Genomic DNA, 22,255 nt, shown 5'->3' with positions numbered 1-22,255 from the left:
AGAAATTTAAAAATGTTTTAAAATAACAATAGTAAATCCAGTACATGTTAACATACGTTTTAGTGAAAAATATGTATCAGTTGAAAAATGAAAAAAATTAAGGTATTAAAATTTGATGGGAAAAGTAGTGTTATTGACTGAACATTTGTGTCCTCCCAGTTTCATATATTAAAATTCTGTCTCCAGTGTGATGGTATTAGGAGGCAGGGTTTTGGGGAGGTGATTAGGATAGGATGAGATCCTGAAGCAGACCCTCATGAGAATGGGACTGGTGCCCCTATGGGTCAGGAGAGAGCCTGCTGCCCTGTGCTCTCTGCCATGTGAGGATACCATGAGAAGGTGACAATCTGTAGCCCAGAAGAGTGTTCTCACCAGAACTCAACCTTGCTGGCACACTGATCTCAGAACTTCTGGCCCCAGAACTGTGAGAAATAAGTTTCTGTTGTTCATAAGCCACCCAGCGTATGGTATTTTTGTTATAGCAGCCTAAGCTAAAATAGCATTGTTTTACATTTTTGCAAATCTCTTTAATGTCTGGCTTAATACAAGACAGCTGGGATTCTCAGTCTGTTTCTGCATTTAGTTTGCTGTGATATGTTTTTTTTTTTTTTTGGTTGAAGAAAATCTGGCCTTATAGAGTTATGTAGTCAGAAAAGAAATATTTTATTATTTATTTATTTTTTTTTGAGGGAGAGAGAGTGTATGTGAGGAGGGTGGAGGGGCAGAGGGAGAGAGAGAATCTCAAGCAGACTCCATGCCCAATGCGAGCCTGACATGGGGCTCGATCTCATGACCTTGAGATCATCACCTGAGCCAAAATCAAGAGTCTGATGCTCAACTGACTAAGTCACCCAATCACCCAGAAAAGAAATATTTTAATAGGTTTTTCAGATATATCATGTGTGGATATATCATGTAGCTTATTACAAAAGCTACTGTACCCTTGTGAGTGAATAAGAATGATAAAGGCAAATACAATCTCATGGACCTCCCAAAAGAGTGGGGTGCCCCTGGACAGTGATTTGAGAACTGCTGCCATAGAGAGCTGATAATGAGGCAACAATGAAGGAGTGATATAATCAAGGCAGGGAAGGAATTAAAACTGAGAAGACAGAAATAAACCCTTGATTGTTCCCATGTTCGCAAGCTAGAATAAGTGAGGATGGCAAAGGAAATCATTAGTGATTTCAGATTCTGAGGGCTATTTCAGTAGAGTTGCAGGCTATGTGAGTGGGGAAGCCAATTGCAAGAATTCAAAGAGAATGTGAAGTGAGGAAGCACAAGTGGCTCCTGTAGACAATTAAAAAGCAGACTGAGAAAGGAGTGAGGGATGAATGATCCCAATTATGAGGCAGAAGAACCAGCCGAAGGTTAGTCTTTAAAAGGAGGGGGGGACTATGTGCCTCTTCAAAGGCAGAGTAGAGAGAAGGAGATGAAATTGAGTATGTTGGAAAGGAATTAGGGAATCAATGATTTTTTATAAAACTATTGAACCATTATGTTGTACACCTGAAATATAATGTTATATGTCAATTATATCTCAACTCAGAAAATAATTTTCAATGAGGTGGGAGATGATCAGGTCCAGAGTAATGGATTTGGAGGTGTGAGACTTTTCTCCATTGGAAAGAGGAGAGGAAGAAAGTCTAGGTGAGTAAGAAGAAAGAGCAAACTGGAGAGAACAGAAAGTGATGTTTGCAAAGAATAGGTTCAAATTTATTGCTTTAAAACAGGGATTTGAGAAACATATTGGTTCAGTGTTTTATTTCCTACTTTCAGTTAGGCTTAGCAGAGAAAACCAAGTCTGTACTCTCTGCTTCATTCTTATATTCCTTGTACCTAGTATAGTGCCTGCACATATTCAGTGATCGATAAATATTTGTTGGTCAAATAAATCAATATACAAACTTATACATTCAAGGTCAGAGGTGCACAGCATCACTGAAGTATTATGGTAAGAAATGCTACCCCCCAGATGCTCCCAGATTACTTTTTTTTGTTTTTTTGGTATCAGAACATCAAAGAAAGCAGTAGAAATAAAAAAAGACTAAAGTAGCTATAAAACAGAACAGTCAGCAGATAAGTCCTGTAGCCAGATTCAACAAACAATAATAAAAATCTCAATAAACAAACAAAAGAGCAAACATAAATGAAATCAATGAACCCTTAACTCCCTTGCTTCCTCTTGTGTATCTCTCCCTAATACTCATTTTTATTTTTTAATTTCAATTACTGTAATATTTTTCGTTCTTATTTTCGGGCTGGAATCCTGCCCGCAAGTACAAATTAACATATTCCTTGTACTTGTGACTTAAGAAATGAAAGGCCGGGCACAATCTTAATGTTTTATTTCATTATCTTTTAGGACCTTCATAGGCAAAGTGTGGTCCATTGACCAGTAGTATTGGCATCATGGGGAACTTATTAGAAATGCAGAATTTTTCAGGTTCCAACCCAGACCCAAATCACAATCTGCATTTTAATAAATGCCCAGGTAATTCATACGCATGTTCAAGTTTGAGAAGCATTGTTGTAGGTGATAAAAAGACAAGGATTGGGGGCCTGGGTGGCTCAGTCGGTTAACCATCTGCCTTTGGCTCAGGTCATGATTCTGGAGTCTGGAATCAAGCCCTGCATTGGGCTCCCTGCTCAGTGGGGATTCTGCTTCTCCCTTTGACCCTCCCCCCCTTGTGCTTTCTTTCTCTCAAATATATAAATAAAATCTTAAAAAAAAAAAGACGAGGATCATTTCTGAGGATCTTATATACAGGATAACAAAGACACACTTCTGGGAAGACAAGAGAATTTTTAAAAACCTCACCATTAACAGTCAAATGAGACATTAGCTCCTTCATGTCTTCTTCTGTGAGCTTGATCCCCTCACATGCTAGAAAGTTGTCTAAGTCCTGGATATCAATCACCTCTCCTTAGAAAAATTAAGAAATAAATTGTAGAAATGTTACACTATCTATAAAGGATGAAAAATGCTATCTATACTTACATATACGATTGCCCACATATGCCCAGAATTAACAGAAAGGTTAGAAAATAGTCCTGTGTTGGGGTGCCTGGTGGCACAGTTGGTTAAGCATCCAACTCTTGGTTTTGGCTCAGGTCCTGATCTCAGGGTCCTGAGATAAAGCCCTGTGTCAGGCTCTGTGTTCAGGGCAGAGTCTGCACCCAGAGCCTACTTGAGATTCTCTCTTCCTCTCCCTGCCCCTCCCGCTTGTGCTTTCTCTCTCTCTCAAATGAATAAATAAATCTTAAAAAAGAAAAAGAAAGAAAGAACAAGTCCTGTGTCTTTAATTCTGGTGGCTACAAAAAAGAAAGTACATCATGGGTTAGGAACTGCCTGGTGACTTATTGCAAAATCCATAGCAAACTAAGCTGCATACAGAGATTTGGTTTTATTTTTACTCTTCCTCCTACCCTACTTGAAAATTCAATGTTTTTCTATAGACCAGCTTTTAAATGTTTATTTTTATTCAAAAATATTTGCTTGGAGTTTGCTTCTCTGATCATTATGCATTCCAAGATTTTTATTCATCTCAACACAGAAGTAATTTTTTCTCATTCATCATAAGAACAATGCAACAACATTAAAGATTAACAAAGGGGAGAAATATAATTCTACTACTGTACCACAGAAATCATTGTAGTTTTTCATATTCCATTTCTGGCCTTTGACAATAAGGCTGTACTTTAATCGTGTGGAAATCTAATATACATACACTTCTGTATTTTGCTTTTCCAACCTAATATTACATCATTAACATATTTCCAAATTGCCACATAATCTTTACATTTAATATTTCAACACGAGATATCCCACTAGCCTAACAGGCCATGGTGTATGTAGTAATTCCTATACTGTTAGATATTTAGGCTCTTTCAAATTTCTCTGAAGGGCTTTAGGCAGAGAATTTTTTTCTTTTACTCAGCTTCATTATTTCCAGAGGATAAATTGCTGGGAGTGGGGTTTGTGGGGGAAAAGGAATAGTTCTTTGGCCCTTGATACCTAGTACTCTGTTGAAAAACTCTTTTGGGGAAATTTCAGAGAATGCCATGGGTATTGATATATAAACACATATTAATTACTATTTGCCCAAGTTCAGAAGCATCCATAAAAACGGAACACATATGAAAAAATTTAAACATATATGAGGGGGAAATATTTTTCTCCACCAATTGTAAAATATTAAGGTGTTGTTTATAATATCCTTTCACACAGCTTGCAACTTACCCTTGATGCAACCGACAGCATCCATCAAATCATTCAGACCAACTGTTCTATCACCTGTAAGGCAAGGGAAATAAACCAGAATCATATAAGCTGTTGTTACTGAGACCCCTGAAACTATGAAGACCAGAAGAATATGGCAGTTTTTCCTTAAAATTTCCTTAGCATTTTACAGACTTATCCTCAGAGATAATAGTGCTATCTTAGAAATGAAGAAAGTTTTCAATCTATAATGAATCATTCTTGTATCTCCCTTTTTTCTTTGCTTTAGAGACCACCAGAGTAAGATTAAATTAAGAAGTGATCTGTTATAGGTAATACAGGGAGACAGGAAAAATGAACCTGACCCTGAGTATTTTTTTATGTGGTCAGTTAATGAACAAATATGTGCCAGGCACAACAAATATTGTGGTCAGAAAAATGAACCTGACCCTGAGTATTTTTTTATGTGGTCAGTTAATGAACAAATATGTGCCAGGCACTTTGCTAGGCTTTGGGGATACAAAAGTAAACCAGCTGGCAGAGTTCTTGGTGTCAAGGAGTGTACATCTAGCAGAGGGAAACAGACAATTAACATGTAAACAAAACAAAAAGGATCATTTGAGGTAAACCTGTTACCAAAATAAAATACGGTTCTACAATAAAGAGTAATGTAGGATGCTCTAGAAAGGGAAATCAGGGAAGGCCTCTCTGAGGAGGGTCTATTTGGGTTGAGGCCTGAATGATGAGAAGAGGATAGTCATGTAAAGAACTAGGGGAGGAACATTCCAATTAGAAAAACAGTACGTGTGGCAGCCCTAAGATGGGGATGAATTTGAGCTATTTACCTGGGCTGTCTAAGCTTCTTCACACAATATCAATTGTTGCTTTTTGTTATGATTGAGAAGCAGAGAAAAGGCTGGTGTGACATGGGCCAAATCATGAAGGGCACTGTTGGCCCTGATGATAAAGTTGGGATTTTGTTCTGGTTGCAAAGGAATGTCATTGGAGGCCATGAAGAAAGGGAGTAATTTAACCTGATTTCAGCTTTCAAAAGATTATTCTGGCTGATGTGTGCAAGATGGGGAAACTGGAGGAATGGGGACTAGAGACGGTTTCAGTGGCCCAGGAAAGAGATGCTGGTGTCTTGGGCTATGGTTGCAACCAGAGTTCTTTACATGACTATTAGCAATCTCCTAGGAAGAAGATGTAGCCAAGAGTCTAGTCCTGAACACTTCATTATTTAGAAATCTTGCAGAGGAAAAAGTCAGAAACTGAAAAGGAAACTGAGAAGCTCTGTGAGGAAAGAAGAAAACCAGGTAAGTATGGGGCTTCAAAAGTCTGGAGAAAAAAATGTGTCAATAAAGAGGGGTCAGTCACTATGTCAAACGCTGCTGAGATGTCAAGTAAAATAAGAACAGAGACTTAACCATGAACCTTGGCAAGAGATAGAGGTCACTGATGATTGAGAGCTGGTTCAGCTCCGTGGCAGGGAATGAGTGCTAGAGAGTGAATGGGAGTGAGGCAGTGCAGAGAAAAAGAAAGCACAAGTTTGGGGTTTCTTTTTTTTTTTTTTTTGAATATAGTTGACACACAATGTGACATTAGTTTCAGGTGTACAACATAGTGATTTGACAAGTTTATAGATTATGCTGTGCTTATTCGCAAGTGTGGCTATGATCAGTCACCATACAATGCTAAGTAATGACAATGTTTTGAGAGGTTCTGCTGTGAAGAGGAACTAAGAGGTGGAGGGGTAGCAGTGGGGGACGAGGGGAAGAGGAAAGCATTATCTGCAAGTCGGTGGCATCTATAGAGAGATAGAGTAGAGAGGGAGAAATTGATGATGCAGGAGAGAAAGGAGGAAATTGCAGGAGTTCAGTCTTTGAGAAAGCAGGTGGAAATGAGATCCAGGGCACAAGTGGAAGGGCCAGCCCACCATGGGAGTAGAGAATCCCATGTGGCTGGTAAGGAGCTAGAGCTGGAATTCTGCACTCTGTTCTGCCACAGAACCTGCTCAATAGCACTGATGCATCACATTCGGCTGCTGGATGGAATAATGTCAGAGCAACGCGGGAGGTGTGTTGGTTCACACACAGTTTTTCCTAAGTGAAAGAATTAGAATTATGAATGTCAGAAGGAAAATAAGAAATTCTGCGTTAGCTACAGCAGGGACCTTTTCAGCTCTATTTTAGTAAAAATTTTTTTTAAAATGCCTGTAATATAGGAAGGGGAACCCGGTTCACTGGCTCAGGGCTCTACTTTCATCTACACTATTTCAGAGCTGCAGGCCAGCTTTTCAACTCTTTCCTTTTGGATATGTGTTGTACTCTTTTTTAATAGTCTCTAGCTACTCTGAGCTATTTACCTGGGTGTCTAAGCTTCCTCACACAGTATCAATTGCTGCTTTTGTTAGCGTTCTGGTTACAAAGTGGCACACATTTTGAATGGGCTTCTTCAATTTTCCGCATGAGCTCACTTTAGTGGGCAATATTAATTTTACAGAAAGGGTTTTTTTTTTCAGGCATTCCTACATTGTGTTATGGCAGAAATGTCTGCATAGTAAATAAACTGGAAGGGTAAAGGTCAGAGAGTGGGTAGATGAAATAGAGATATTAGGGGTGATGAAGTATTAGGTGAGGACAAGGTCTAGGTCATCACCGTGTGAGAAGCAATTAAGGGGATGGGAGTAAAAGATGATTGAAATGGGAGAGGTCAAGGACAGGAGGTCATGATGTTGGATGGGTGACTTATAACAGGAGTTAATTAGGATTTAATCAGGATTTCTTAACCTGGGGTCTGTGGATGCTCTAATGATAGAATTCAGGGAGTCTTTGAGCTTGGATGGAAAAAAAATACAATTGGCCCTTAAATGACATGGGTTTGAACCGTAAAGGGCCACTTTTACATGGACTTTTTTGATAAATACAGTACAGTTCTATAAATGTATTTTTTCTTGATTTTGTTAGTAACATTTTTTCTCTAGCTTACTTTATTGTAAAAATACAGTATATGATACATATAACATATTATATATGTGTTGATTGACTTATGTTACTGGTATGGCTTTCGGTCAACAGTAGGCTATTAGTAGTTAAGTTTTTGGGGAGTCAAAAGTTATATGCAGGGCGCCTGGATGGCTCAGTCAGTTAAGCGTCTGACTTCAGCTCAGGTCATGGTCCCAGGGTCCTGGGATCGAGTCCCACATTGGGCTCCCTGTTCAGCAGGAAATCTGCTTCTCCTTCTACCCTTCCCCTCTACTCATAATCTCTCTCTCGCTCTCTCTCTCTCAAATAAATAAATAAATAAATAAAATCTATAAAAAAATTACATGCAGATTTCCTACTGCACAGGGTGTTGGTGCCCTAACTCCCACATTGTCTGAGGGTCAACTGTACATCTTTATTTTCTAACTTAATTTTAACTTAACTAACTTAACTTAAATTTTAGCATTTTCTTCAATCATTAGTGTAGGCAACAAATCACAGTAGTAGTAGCAAAACCTATGACTTTGTTACTAATACAAGTCACTGACATTTTCATATTATATGATAGTTGTTGCAAATGTATTGAAAAGTTGCTTATGCTCATCACTACTCTAAAATTCTAGTAATTATTAGATCTACTAGAACTTGTTAAATGTGTTAATAGGTACTAATAATTGATATCTTTGATGTTTTATACATTGTATTATAAGAAAATTAGTTTCTTTTTAATCTTACATATTTTGTTTTATGCATTTAAAAATATTATACTCAGAAGTGATGCATTCATCATACTGTCAAAGGTGTCTATTGCACAGTAAAGTCAAAAGCCCTGATCTATTTGGAAGGTAGTGAATTTGCCAAGAATAAGAACAGGAGTAGTAGAGGAGGAAGACAGTGAGCCCAGTGATTTCTTATAAAACGCTCTAGTTGCATATTACCTATTTATTTATATAAAGGTCATAATTAGTAAACAAAATATTTATTCTATCAGGACTTATATTTTTATAATTGACAAAATTAATTTATAGGTCATAGAATTTCCTTTTCTTCTTCTTGAACATCTTCTCCATCTTCTCCGTTATCTGCACCACTACCACCATCATCATGACAAACATTTACTGAGTATTCTAGACACTGCATTAAGTACTTAACATGTATTATCTGTATTGATTCCAGAGCAAAAATGACCACAGAAAATAATTTAGTTCAGCTTCCCATTTAACATATGAAGACACTAACATTCAGTAGGGTTAAATTATTTGTTAGCAATTTAGTGGCAGAACAAAGACCAGGCCTCAGCACAAAGAAATGCTACGTACTATAGACGAGGCATGTAGGCGAGGGCTGGAGGGTGGGTTCCCCAGGGAAAAGGGGAATTTCCCCCCCCCCCCCATAGATACTGCCAAATGACTTTTCCAAGAAGATATATAGCAATGGTAACTCTCATCTGAAATGTGTCAGGGAGTCCCTTTCCTCATATCCTCACCAGAAGTAGATGTTATCAATCTTGCTAATTTTTGCCAGTCCAATGAGTGAAAATAATACTGTATTTTATTTATATCTTCATGATTATGGATGAGGTTAGACATCTTCTCATATGTTACTGGGCACTTATGTTCCTCTTTTATGAATTATCTATTTGTATATTTGGCTATTTTTGTACTCTCCACATGTTTTCTATCAATGTGTGAGGGCCTTTTCTACCTTTCGGGTACTAGCTCTTTGCCTTACAACCATTCTCTCCTAATTCATCATTTGCTTCTCACTTTGTTAATTTTTCTCTTAAATGTTCCCTTATGTACAAGTTCCTCTATACATGAAGTAAAAAAAAAAGTCACTTTTCTTTCAGTGACTTATATGTGTGCCTTTCCCAGGCATGGCTGAATTTTACAAGTGGTATCTCCAACGTATCTTTTNTTACAACCATTCTCTCCTAATTCATCATTTGCTTCTCACTTTGTTAATTTTTCTCTTAAATGTTCCCTTATGAACAAGTTCCTCTATACATGAAGTAAAAAAAAAAGTCACTTTTCTTTCAATTACTTATATGTGTGCCTTTCCCAGGCATGGCTGAATTTTACAAGTGGTATCTCCAACGTATCTTTAAAAAAGCATTTCTGGAGATAGTATTTCCTAATGAGTCAGGATTAAGTCTTTCTATTTACATTTATTTCATTAAATACTATAAAGGCAGGCTATTTTCAGCAGCTCTGATAGAAGGGTTCACTATTTCTCTGAAGAGCATAATGATGCCCGTAACACTCACCATCAATTGGTACTTGGGTCATTAGTTCCTCAAGTTCCTCATCCTTGAGTTTAGTCCCCATGTTTTCCAAGACGGATTTCACCCTTCTGAGTTTGACTCTTGGTCCTTAGGAAAGAAGGGCATGGAATAAAAACATGAATATTGGTGCTTAAGAGTGAAAAATGCCAATCATGGTCATGCATCATAAATCCCAAATGGAGGGTTAACCACAAGGGCACAAAGAAACTATTAATATATATATCTTCCAGATTTAGATATGTCTGTTGAAAGTAGGAAAAAACTGAGAAAGGTAACCATTGAGAAAAAGGTAAACAGTAAACAGTATTTACCTTTATGGGGAGGGATGAGATTGGTGGGAGGTAGGGGGACTCCCAGTTTTTAAAAAATTGATATATATATATATATTTTAATTTTTTATTATGTTATATTATTCACCATACAGTACATCATTAGTTTTTTATGTAGTGTTCCATGATACATTGTTTGCTTATAACACCAGTGCTCTATGCAATACATGCCCTCCTTAATACCCATCACCGGCCTAGCCCAATCCCCTATCCCCTCCCCTCTGAAACCCTCAGTTTGTTTCCCAGAGTACATATAATTGACATATAAACATTATATCAGTTTCATATGTACAACATAATGACTTTGTATTTATATATATTGTAATGTCATCACCACGATAATTCTTGTTAACATCCATCACCTACACAAAGTTACAAGTTTTTCTTTTCTTGTGAGAACTTTTAAAATCTACTCTCTTAGCAACTTTCAAATATACAACATGGTATTATTAACTATAGTCACCATGCCGTACATTAGATCCCCATGACTTGATTTACACTTCTTTTATCAGTTTTCCAAGTGGTAGAACTGGATAGTTTTCTTGTAGTATTTTCTGTTTTAAAAATATTTTTGTAATTAAAAATTAAAAATATAATTGTTTATAACAGAATTAGTATAAGGAGTAGAGACAGCATATTTTTCTTAATACCCATCTAGGGGACCTTGCTTCAGGTTTTTTTCTTTCTTAAGGTTTTATTTATTTATTTGACAGAGAGAGAGAGAGAACACAAGCAGGGCTATGGGCAGGCAGAGGGAGAGGAAGAAGCAGACTCCCCACTGAGCAGGGAGCCCTATGCAGGGCTCGATCCCAGGACCCTGGGACCATGACCTCAGCTGAAGGCAAATGCTCAACCAATTGAGCCACCCAGGCACCCCTCAGTTTTCCATGAGAGGTGAACAGGGAGAACTGGCACATCTACTTGTGGTTGAAACAACAACCAGTCTGTACAGTTCTGGGCATTTACTAGAAAACAGTGTTAGAACTTCCTACAGTAAGATGATACTTTTCCTTATATCTCCAAATGTCAACGTACCCAAAGAAAAATGGTAAGTTGAATCTATAACAATGGATCAAAAAATTGGCAAGAAGCACGGGTGCCTGGGTGGGTCAGTTGGTTAAACATCTGACTCTTGATTTTGGATCAGGTCATGATCTCAGGGTCGTGAGATTGAGCCTTGCATCTGGCTCTGTGCTCAGTGGAGTCTGCTTGATATTCTCTTTCCTTCTCCCTCTGCCCCTCCTCCCACTCACACAGACACGGTGTCTCTCTCTCTAAAAAAATTAAATCTTAAAAAAACTGGCAAGAAGCAAAGTTGGAACATTTAATAGCAAATGGTAAACATAAGGGTTTTATTTTTATTTGCTCTTTCCTTGTGTTTCTTACTCACCATTGAGGGCCTTCACACCTTTTAGCAATCTATTATTGTATACTTTTCCATCAGCTGTAAGACAAGACACAATTAAGAATAGAGATTAAATGAAGGGAAGATTAACAAAGACAGCACAAAGACAATACAACATCCATAATTTCAGGGGGAAAAACCCTTCAGACTTGTTTAGGATTTTATTTATTTTACCCTCAAGTGAGAATGAAATCAAAGACAGAGCTTTCACTGATATAAATCTACCTATTGTTGAATTAAAAAGTCTTTATCTCCCTATTTCTCCCCTTTTCCTTCCTACTCTTACTCCCCTGGTTTTCCTTTTTCCCTTGGTCATGACTTAGGTGTGGCGATGCTCCCAGGGGAACAGGATAATTTAGTTTTGATGATGGAGACCAGTGAAAGATGTTGCCAATTTTCAATATTAAAATGTAAGTGACAAGAACAGGATTTCTTCTTTTGTGAAACTGTGCTTTCGGTTTTACTGGACATACACATATAATTTCAGCAGTTTTCACACACAAAACCATAAATCCGGGTTTCAAAGATGTGCTAAATACTCACTGTGAATGGGCAGAGTTTTCAGCAGCTGCTGCTTCTCCTCCTCAGTAAGGACTAGCCCCATTTTCCTCATCACATTGCTCAGATTCTTGACATTAACTTTCTCACCTTTGGAAAGATGGAAATTGTTAACATAAGAATTTTAGGAATGGATGAAGGATTTCAAATGATGAAAAAGTTGAGCTATGGGGCATAGGCTTACTTAGAAGAGTGAACTGACAATGAAACTTGTTAACCTATGTAGATTCTGAGTACNGATGGAAATTGTTAACATAAGAATTTTAGGAATGGATGAAGGATTTCAAATGATGAAAAAGTTGAACTATGGGGCATAGGCTTACTTAGAAGAGTGAACTGACAATGAAACTTGTTAACCTATGTAGATTCTGAGTACATGTGGGTTAGAGATCATGTCAGAAATAGAATTTACACTTTTAATTCAAACAAAAGAAAAGCATATATAATCCCAGATATAAGTCAAATGCCAAATTATTTCCTGAATTATGGGGTCTTTTGACACGGTGACTGTATTTCCTGGCTGTCCTACAAAAGCTTCACCTTGAGATTGAACAGAGTTCACCTATAGTATGGTTGTTTAAACAATGGTGAAGCAGAAAACATTATTGGCCCAAACTCCACATAATATACGTCTATACAGGAAAATTACCAAATCAAACAGTAAGATTATAGAACAAACATTAAATTGGTAGGGGTTCAACTTAGCATGTCAGTAGTAGCCTGAAGAGAAAACTACTATTTAAAGACATCTTTTTTTTTCCCTATAAAGCATTAAGGTCTTAGTTAATAATGAATTCCCTTTTTACCACAACTTCTTACCTGTAAAAGCTTTTGCATCATCCATCACCACATTCAAATCAACCATTTTATTCTCTGCAAGAAAAGACAATTCAGGCACAAAGACCAAATCTTAGACTTAGAAAAATGATATGAAAAATTTAAGTTTAGAAGCTACAGGTAGGGGCAGCAGACGTTTGCTGGTGATAGTGGCCTGCCTTAGCCACACCTGCCAACTTCCTATTAGCTAAGAATAAGAACCCTGAATTAGGGAAGAAGAACAATTTGTTTATTTTGGCTTGGCATGTGCTGGCTGTGCTGAAAGATGTGCTATCTGGCTCTCTTATAAGTTGCTTTCATCAAGTTTTTAAAAAAAGATTTTATTTATTTATTTGAGAGAGAGAGAGAGTGAGGGAGAGAGCATGAGCGGGGGGGGGGGGGGGGGGGGGGGGGGGGGGGAGAAGCAGGCTCCCCNGCGGGGGGGGGGGAGGCAGAGGGAGAAGCAGACTCCCGCTGAGCAGGGAGCCTGACATGGGCCTTGATCCCAGGACCCGGAGATCATGACCTGAGCAGACACTTAACCAAATGAGCCACCCAGGCACCCCCTGCATCAAGTTTTTAATGGGAAGCCACTGGCTCTGCATTCGAATCTAAGAGCCCTCTCATTCACGAACTCTAGGCCTGGGACTCACCCCTTAGCAAATTCTTTCTAATGAACTCTACTCTCTTTGCCTCTGTGACATTTTTATCCAGCTAAATTGGTCTTATTCAGTCATTAATGAAACGTTATCTTATTTTAAAAGAGTGTACAAGGAAGGGAGGGAAGGAAGGAAGGTATGTATACGAAAGAAATATGGCAAAATGGTAACATTTGTTAACTCTAGCCGGTGGATATGCAAGTGTTTGTCATAGTGTTTGTTTTCTGTTTTGATATATGTTTGAAATATTTCATAAGTTTNTATACGAAAGAAATATGGCAAAATGGTAACATTTGTTAACTCTAGCTGGTGGATATGCAAGTGTTTGTCATAGTGTTTGTTTTCTGTTTTGATATATGTTTGAAATATTTCATAAGTTTTTCAAAGAGATTAAAAAATAGCTTTCCTTTCAGAAGCCCTCATTTAGAAGCTCTAAGATTTGCCCCGAGGTACAGTGGTATCTGAAATACTTACCATCAATGGGCAGGTGGCTCAGTAAGTCCTGATAGTCCTCTTTCTCAAGCTCAATCTCCATGTTCTTTACAAGGGTGTTCAGGTTCTTGACATTGACTTTTTTCCCTTAGGAAAGAAGAGGATGTAAATAATTCAAGTAGGTCCAGGAACTAGAAGATGCTAGCCTTGAGGATGCAAACACTTTATGTGTAGAGTGAAACACTGGCCATTTAAAAGAACCCAGATAGTCAGTGTTGGAGTTGAGAAGAGAAAATGCTCCCTCAACATTGTGCTATAACTTTTAACTGAAATAATCATGGATGAAAAAGAAGAATTAGAGAAGTGTGATGAATTGATAAAGATAATCGACGTAAATGAAATCAGGATCTTAAACTTGCTGCCCATTACTAAGAATAACGTCCTCAAATGTAGTTATACCTCAAGAAGAGTGCGGTTATGAGGCATAAGTCCAGTGTCGCTAAACCAGGAGAATAATGGCAGAGCGTGATTCTCATCAGCAATCTAAAAAAGCAAATGCGAAGCATAACAAATTTTAGCTCCTGTTCCCATGATTCTTACCTTTGAGAAGCTTCACACTATTCAGTAATCTCTTCTTATACACCTTTCCGTCTCCTGTGAGATAGGGTAAAATTCAAGTCAAAAGAAAAAAGGATAAGGAACTCTATAATTTTATCAGACATTTTATATAATTCATCTAGAAATTCATTCTGTCTCACCCTCAAATAATAATAAAAGGAATGCCCACAATGTGGCCAATCTATTTCCTAGTTGAAACACATGGCAGTAGCTGATGCAGGCTACAAATACACCCACATATGTGCTTCTTTCTTCTTAGTTTTCCCTTCATTAACTGCACTTCGACCCCTCTGTCTTTCTCTTCTTCTTGCCTATGCTCTAGGCCCATAAGGTATTCCTATAAGTATATGTTTAGCCTGGACGGTAGAGTCTATAAAGGGATTTTATTAAAAATAGTTATCAACCCAAACGATACTATAAACAATATTTAAATAAATTTTATTCCCTAAACAAACTCTTTTCATAAATGGAGGGGAAACTCAACAGGGGCAGAGAATAAGGGACATCTGCCAGCCCAATCCATCTCCACAGGGGCTGTCTGTCTCAGAGGGCCCCTTCCTGTGGAAGGAGTGTCTGCAGTGTTGACAGAACCCTCAGTGCCTGGCATGTGGATGTGGCCATCTCCATTACAGTCCATCTGCTTCTTTGTGCATCTCTATCCTGTTCTCTCAGAGCCAATATCCTAAGGATGCTGCAATTTTCATAACTGGCCCCTTGAGAGCAATGTGGGGGAATGCTAGACATAGTGAGTGGCTGCAGCCTTAGATATATGTGAGGGAATAGGAATGGGCATTGAGCATTTGCTCCCTGGGCTGCTGCTTCTGTCATCATGGGCTCTAGCACCCACCATGATGTGTAGGCTTGCTCATGTTCAGGGACAAGTGGGGACAGGTGCTATAGGGTAGGGGGAAGAATGTCTCCATGGTGGTCCCTGAGACTGGGCAGGAGGCACAGGTGAAGCACAGGCTGGCCTCTAGGGTGTCTGAGGGTGAGCATATGCAGGTCCCCAGGAAGGATGGACTGGCTGGATCACTGACAAATCAGAATCAAATACTGACAGTTTAAGCACATGGTCCTGGTGGTCCCCTGCTCTTAGGTGTTTATCCTTTAGTTGTTGGATTATGGGGAGATGGGAGGGCTATCACGGGTAGGACTGAGGATGTGGGGCACATTCAGGGAGCTACAGAAGAATTTAGCTGTGTAGCATTTAAAATATTTAGCAAGGGGCCCCTTGACTGAATGGAAAAGAGAGGAATTTCTCACCTCTAAGTTTCTTACTTCCAAACACAAGTGACAAGAATGGGGTTTCTTATGTCTGGACTGCATTTTCCTTAGGGGGTTTCTTAAGACATTAGAGAATTCTCACCCAGAAGCCCATATACCATATTTCCCTGAGCACCAGCATGGTGTGTTAAAGACTCACTAGAGATTAGCAGAGTTTTCGACAGCATCAACTGTTCTTTTTCAGTGATCTCAATTCCCATGTTTCTCAGTACGTTTTTTAAGTCATTGGCTTCAACCTTTTCTCCTTTGAATAGATGGGGATTATTTCAGGTGACAATATTAAAAAATACAATTATTCTAAACTGTGAAAAACATGATCCAGTACAGCATTATTTCTAACTGCAGGATGAAGTTGAAATACATGAGCTGACTTCATATACAGAGCTATTATACAATTCAGCACCTGAAAAGTTTCTTTAATCAAAATAAGAAGATAACATTCCTATTCTATATATGGGTCAACATAGCATGGAGTGTAACTACCCAATGACTTATGATGGTATACAAAATATACGTAATTGTACTGGTAAGTAATACCTCTGTTATTGCTTTATGACCTGAATTATGGGACTGACTGTTCATAGTGATATTTCCTGATGCAAAAACTTCACATTGAGATCCACTGTGTTCACTAATATTTTGATTCTTTGAACACTGGAGAAACGAACACATTACCGGCCAAAATATTTGAGAGTGCCCACACTTCTAAATCTCTAATGATCTAAATTACTGTCAATAAGACAAAATCATTAATAAATAAGTAAAAAAGGCAAAGCAAGCTTATTAATGGTGGCTGGAGAGGGTAAACTACTGCTTTAAATAGGTAATTCTCTACAAAGCATCAAGATCTCAATTTTATGATGTGTGATACAAGTTCTCACTCACCTGTAAAAGCACTAGCTGCTTCCATCAACGTAGCCAAATCAACCTTTTCATCGTCTGTAGGAAAATTCAGAATTTAGATTCAGATGAAGATAACGAGACTTGAAAAGTTAAATAAAATTATTTTTTTAAGATTAAAAAATTTTTTTGAGAAATCTTTACAACCAACAAGGGGGCTGAACTCATAACCCTGAGATCAAGAGTTGCATGCTCTACTGACTGAGCCAGCCAGGCACCCCTATATAAAATTCCTAAATAAAGATTTGGTGTATGGAATCCCAATAAGTTTTCATGTTTTATTCTAAAATTTTTATTATATTTTCAATCCACAGGAAGATATAACAAAAGGTTTGGGCTTTAAATATATATCCATTCAATTAATATAACTTCTTTTTTATTTCATAAGCTATTAAAAATCTTTAGAGTGTTATGGTGAATGGAATGTTTTGTTTGTTTAGTTAAGTCATCCTAGAGGTCAGTTTTCCTTCTTTCAGACCTAGTTCTCTTGCATTGAGTAGAAGGTTGAGATGGGTTAGAGCCACGGTTCTCAAAGTGTGGTCTAGGGACCTCTGGAGTCACCAATACCCTTTGCCTTTTATACTTTTGACATTTGCGCTGGTGGTGCAACAGCAGGGGTGTGTGAAATTGCTGGCATCTTTGCGTGAATCAAGACCATGGCAACAAATGTACTAGCAGTCATCGTGTTCTTCATTGTGATGCTTGTAGCAAAAGAATGCCAGTTTCACTTAGAGTGTTCTTGATAATGCAGCAAAAGGTATTGATTTTATTAAATCTTAACCCTTGAGAACACACCTTTTTAATATTCTGTATAATGAATCGAGAAGTTTGTATAAAGCACGTCACTTGTATACTAAAATACAATGATTTCTTGAGGAAGATAACTTGTATGATTGTTTGAGACTCAAACAAAATAGCTGTTTTTTCATGAACACCATTTTCACTTGCAAAAACCCAGTTATTCAGAGTTTGGTATTTGGGAAACATCTATTTGAAAATGAACAAAGTGAGCCTGTTATCTTAAGAAAACAATTGACAGTAGATGTTTCAATGGTAGAGTTCAAGTTTTCAAACAAAAATTTAAATTTAGAAAACCTTATATCCACACCATGACTTGATAGGTTCTCAATACTTAAACACTTTTTTGATCAGACAGGTGGTGATATTAACAAACGTGATTTTTCGAAAGATTTTTAAAAAATGTATTCATTTGAGAAAGTCCAAGATGGCAGAGGAGTAGGAGACCTTAGTTTCATCTGGTCCCAGGAATTCAGCAAGATAGCTATCAAATCATTCTGAACACCTGCGAACTCAACCAGAGATCTAAGAAAAGAATAGCCACAACTCTACAAATAGAAAATCAACCACTTTGGGCAAGGCAGGAGATACAAAGAAGTGAATCTGAGGTGATATATATGGGAAGATGGACCGTGGGGGGAGGGAGCCTCCCAAAGCCGGCTACTGGCAAGTGATAACAGCAGCAGAGCACAAAATCAGAAGTTTTAGAGGTCTGCTCCGGTGAGGGACTTTCCGGCCTGAAAGCTGCTCAGGTGGCTAATTGGGGACAGTGTGGTCTCAGGATCCCCAGGGTCACAGGAAGACCAGGGGTGCCTGAGTGCAGCAGAGTTCTCAGGAGTCGGAGTGGAAGCTGGCTGCAGTCAGCGAGCCCAGGAGTGGGCTTTCAGCTTGGGGTTGCCATAAAACTCAAACTGCGGCACAGTCAGGTGACTGCTCCCTGAGCAGGGGCCCAACAAGCAGCAGAACAGTGAGACCCCCTTCCTGCCTGGGAGGAATGGAGCAAGAGCACGTCACAGGAGTCTCCAGGGTTTGGAGACTGGAAAGGGGGTCATGTGCCTGAGATAAAAAGGCTTGTCACAGGCTGGGTGAGTGTGGACTGTGGTGGAAGACCAGGGAGACAGGAGTGATTGACCGCTTTTCTCTAAGGGCTCACTGAGAAGTGGGGCCCCAATTTCGGATCTGGGGCCAGAGATTGGGAGGCTGCCATTTTCATTCTCATCCTCTAAAGCTGCGTGGAAAGCCTTCAGGGAACAAAAGCCACTAAGAGAAAACCAAGCACCTGGACCTGGACCTGGACCCTGGCAACGGCAGTACAATTCCGCCTGGGGCAAAGACACTTGAGAATCGAAGCAACAGGCCCCTCCCCCAGAAGATCAGCAAAAACATCCAGCCAAGACCAAGTTTACCAATGAATGAGAACTACAAAACTCCAGCACTAGGGAAATACACCACATAGAATTCATGGCTTTTTCCCCATGATTCTTTAGTCCTTTTTTCTTTAGTCCTTGCTAAACAGGGAGCCTGATGTGGGACTCCATCCCTGGACTCCGGGATCATGACCTGAGCTGAAGGCAGACACTTAATGACTGAGCCACCCAGGAGCCCCTTCTTTAGTCTTTAAAATTAAATTAAAAAAATTTTTTTCTTTCCTTTCTCAACCAATTTCTTATTTTATCAGCTCTTTTTAAAATCTTTTTAAATTTTCATTTTTAGAATTACATTCTATCCCTTCATTGTATCTAATTTTATTTTTCTATATATGTAAGTTTTTCTTTCTTTACAATTTTGGGATGCGGTTTCTTCTAACAGACCAAAGTACACCCAAACTCTAGGGTATGGCTTTGTTTTATTCGCCTATCTGATCATGTTCTCTCTTTCTTTTTCCTCGTTCCTTTTTTTGTTTGTTTGTTTTTGTTTTTTGTTTTGTTAAAGTCTTTTTAAATTTTCATCTTTACAGTTACATTCTACCCTTTCAATGTATTTAATTTTATTTTGGTACATATATAAGTTTTTCTTTCTCTACAATTTGGGATCTAGTTTTCTAACAAACAGACCAAAATACACACAGGATCCAAAGTATTGCTCTATTCTGTTCACCTGTCTGATTACATTTATTTATTTATTTATTTATTTGTTTATTTATTTATTTGGTTTTGCCTCTCTTCTGATTTGTTTAGTGTTTATTTCTTTGGGGTTGTTGTTGCCATTTTAGTATTTTGTTCTCTCGTTTAACTATTCTGGACAGAATGACAAAATGGAAAAACTCACCTCAAAAAAGAGAACAAGAGACAGTACTGACTGCCAGGGACCTAATCAGTATGGATATAAGTAAGATGTCAGACTAGATTTCAGAATAATGCTTATTATTATTAACTATTTTATTTATATATTTATCAGAGAGAGAAAGAGAGAGCACACAAGGAGGGGGAGTGGCAGGCAGAGGGAGAAGCAGGCTCCCCACTGAGTAGGGAGCCTGATGTGGGACTCGATCCCAGGACTCTGAGATCATGACCTGAGCTGAAACCAAGAGTCAGACGCTTAACTGACTGAGCCACCCAGACACCCCTGTTCTAAACATTTTTGTCTTCATTCTGCTCCTTTTCCTGTTTCTCCCCCACCCCCACTTGTGTGTGTGTGCGTGTCAATCATACAAACTATGAACCTCTGCTTCACACTTCTAGTATCTCTCTTCCTTTCACCTGTGGTTTCCCATCAGCCCTCCCCCTTTATACCCAATGTGGTTCCTTAATAAAGAACCTTATCATCTGGACCTTGGCAGCAGCCTCTAAATTGTTTCTCTGCCCCTGGTTTTTCTCTCCCCAGAATGTGTTTCCTCATGGCTTTCAGAGTAGACTAGTCATTGTCTATAGGATAAAGGTACCTATCCCTATCTATCCGTCCATCCATCTAATAGGCTCCACACCCAACATGGAGCTTGAACTCATGACCCTGAGATCAAGAGTTGCATGTTCTACTGACTAAGCCAGCCAGGTGCCCCAGGATAAAGGAATATTAAAATGCTCACCAATAACTGGTAGGTGGCTCTGCAGGTCCTGGATTTCGTTTTCTTCAAGTCTGAACCCAGTATTTCGTAGAACATTTTTTAGGTCACCGACACTAACCCTTCCTCCTTAATAAAAACAAGAAAAAGTAAATAAGGATGTCACAAATGAAAAACGTAGGCCATCAACCCTACCTAGAAATGAAAGTGCAAAGAAGCTCTTTACAGCAAGTTGTATGGGAGTCAAGAAGAGCATATGATACCGTAACTGAGCTTCTGAGAGAAATTTACGTGAGGGAGAAAAAAAGTAAAGAGTTTGGCTACCAGTAAATTAGGCAAAGACAACAACCAAATCATGTTATTCTGGCCAAAAAGTAAGATTTGAAACTTGGTATAGTAACAGCAAATTACCTTCTTAATATAATTATACATAAAGAAAATCTCCAGGTAATAAGGCAGAATAACTGAAAACTACTGGTGTAGTTTCGATCAAATCACTATAAAATAGGAGGATTTACAGAGAGTCAATTTCAGATGAGTTAAATAATACATGAAGAAAGTGAAATCTTAGGAAATCAAGATAAAGTGTATATGATTTTTTAATACACTATCCAGATAGCAAAGGACTTTCTAAATAAAAAAAAAGAAATCACAGAAGGAATGACTGACATAATTAAGTACATAAAAATGAAAAATGTCTATATCAAAATACAACATAAAGGACAAAGAGTAGATTTTCTGTTGCTTAGGGCTGGGAGGGCTGCGGGGAGGGGAGTGATGGCTAATGGGTACAGTATCTTTTTGAGGTGATGAAAATGTTCTAAATGAATTGTGGTGATGGTTATGCAACTCCATTAATATACTAAAAAACACTATAAATGGGTGAATTGCAAGGTATATAAATTACATTTCAATAAACTGTTGTAAAAAATACAACATAATAAAGTAAAAATGCAAATAACCAACTGGGAAAATATTTTCTGTAGTTACAACAATTGTACTAATATCTTTATAAAGAGTCATTTGAATTAATAGGAAAAAGCTTGGATTCTGATAGGATAATGGGCAAAAGGAAGGAACAAATAATTAAAAGACTGAAAGAATGATATAAAAACAGTTTTAACTTCATTGATAACAAAAAAAATCAAAACATTAATTAGATTCCATTTTTCATTTATCAAATTGGCAAGGATCCAAAAATGTGAAAATAATATATTGTGGCCAGGGCATAATGCAAACCAGTACTTTCATCCACTTATATATATCACAGCCTTAAACATGTTAAGATTTACTGGATTTACCAGAAGAATCTATCCAAAGAAAATGGCTTAAAGTTGAACAAAGATCACAGATATATAAGAGCAAAACACTGGAGACTAACTAAGTGTTCAATAAGAAAGGAATGATTAAGTAAATTATAAATACAACCTGATGATAGAGTCATTAAAAATAGTGTTTACAAAGAATTTTTAAATGACATGGTGGAATTCTTACAAAAAAAACTTTAGGATTAAGTATAGGATATATAAAATATACTGTAAGAGTTTAATTATCTATACACACATATACACAGAAAAAAGAATAGAGAGAACTATAATAAAAAAGGTAATATTACCTGGGATTATGGGTAATTGCATTTTTTTCTGCATGCTACTTTATATATTCCAGATTTTTCTCAAATACCCAACACACGGTAGAGACTTGGATATTTGTTGAATAAATGCATAATTTCCTGATTATTTATATAATCAGAAAAAACAGTTACAACAATCTCAGATTTTATTGTCCTTATCCTTTTTCTCACTCACCTTTGAAAGATTTCACACCCTCCAGTAATTCTTTCTCAAACACTTTTTTATCAGCTGTAAGAAGAAACATTTTTGAGTTTTTGACAATTCATAGAAATTCAAGAGTTTACTTTCAGAAAAGGGCAATTTAGAAATTTATCATTCATTCTCAATGAAT

At 37.9% G+C, this 22,255-nt stretch overlaps 1 protein-coding gene across 1 annotated transcript in view; it reads right to left on the bottom strand.

The window, feature by feature from the left end:
• EFCAB3 (EF-hand calcium binding domain 3) overlaps positions 1–22,255 on the bottom strand; it is a 337,832-nt gene that overhangs the window by 39,075 nt on the left and 276,502 nt on the right. The window contains exons 122-133 of the mRNA XM_034640938.1: positions 22,099–22,152; positions 20,315–20,419; positions 16,477–16,530; positions 15,731–15,835; positions 14,290–14,343; positions 13,732–13,836; positions 12,602–12,655; positions 11,768–11,872; positions 11,210–11,263; positions 9,473–9,577; positions 4,244–4,297; positions 2,822–2,926 (exon numbers count right to left, since the gene is read on the bottom strand). Coding sequence (XP_034496829.1) covers positions 2,822–2,926; positions 4,244–4,297; positions 9,473–9,577; positions 11,210–11,263; positions 11,768–11,872; positions 12,602–12,655; positions 13,732–13,836; positions 14,290–14,343; positions 15,731–15,835; positions 16,477–16,530; positions 20,315–20,419; positions 22,099–22,152 — 954 coding nt within the window. The remainder of the gene's footprint in view (positions 1–2,821; positions 2,927–4,243; positions 4,298–9,472; positions 9,578–11,209; positions 11,264–11,767; positions 11,873–12,601; positions 12,656–13,731; positions 13,837–14,289; positions 14,344–15,730; positions 15,836–16,476; positions 16,531–20,314; positions 20,420–22,098; positions 22,153–22,255) is intronic.

The sequence above is a fragment of the Ailuropoda melanoleuca genome, chromosome 13, assembly GCF_002007445.2.
Source record: "Ailuropoda melanoleuca isolate Jingjing chromosome 13, ASM200744v2, whole genome shotgun sequence".
Lineage (NCBI taxonomy): Eukaryota > Metazoa > Chordata > Mammalia > Carnivora > Ursidae > Ailuropoda > Ailuropoda melanoleuca.
Note: the sequence above shows the minus strand (reverse complement) of the source record. Positions and strands in the feature narration are given on the sequence as shown.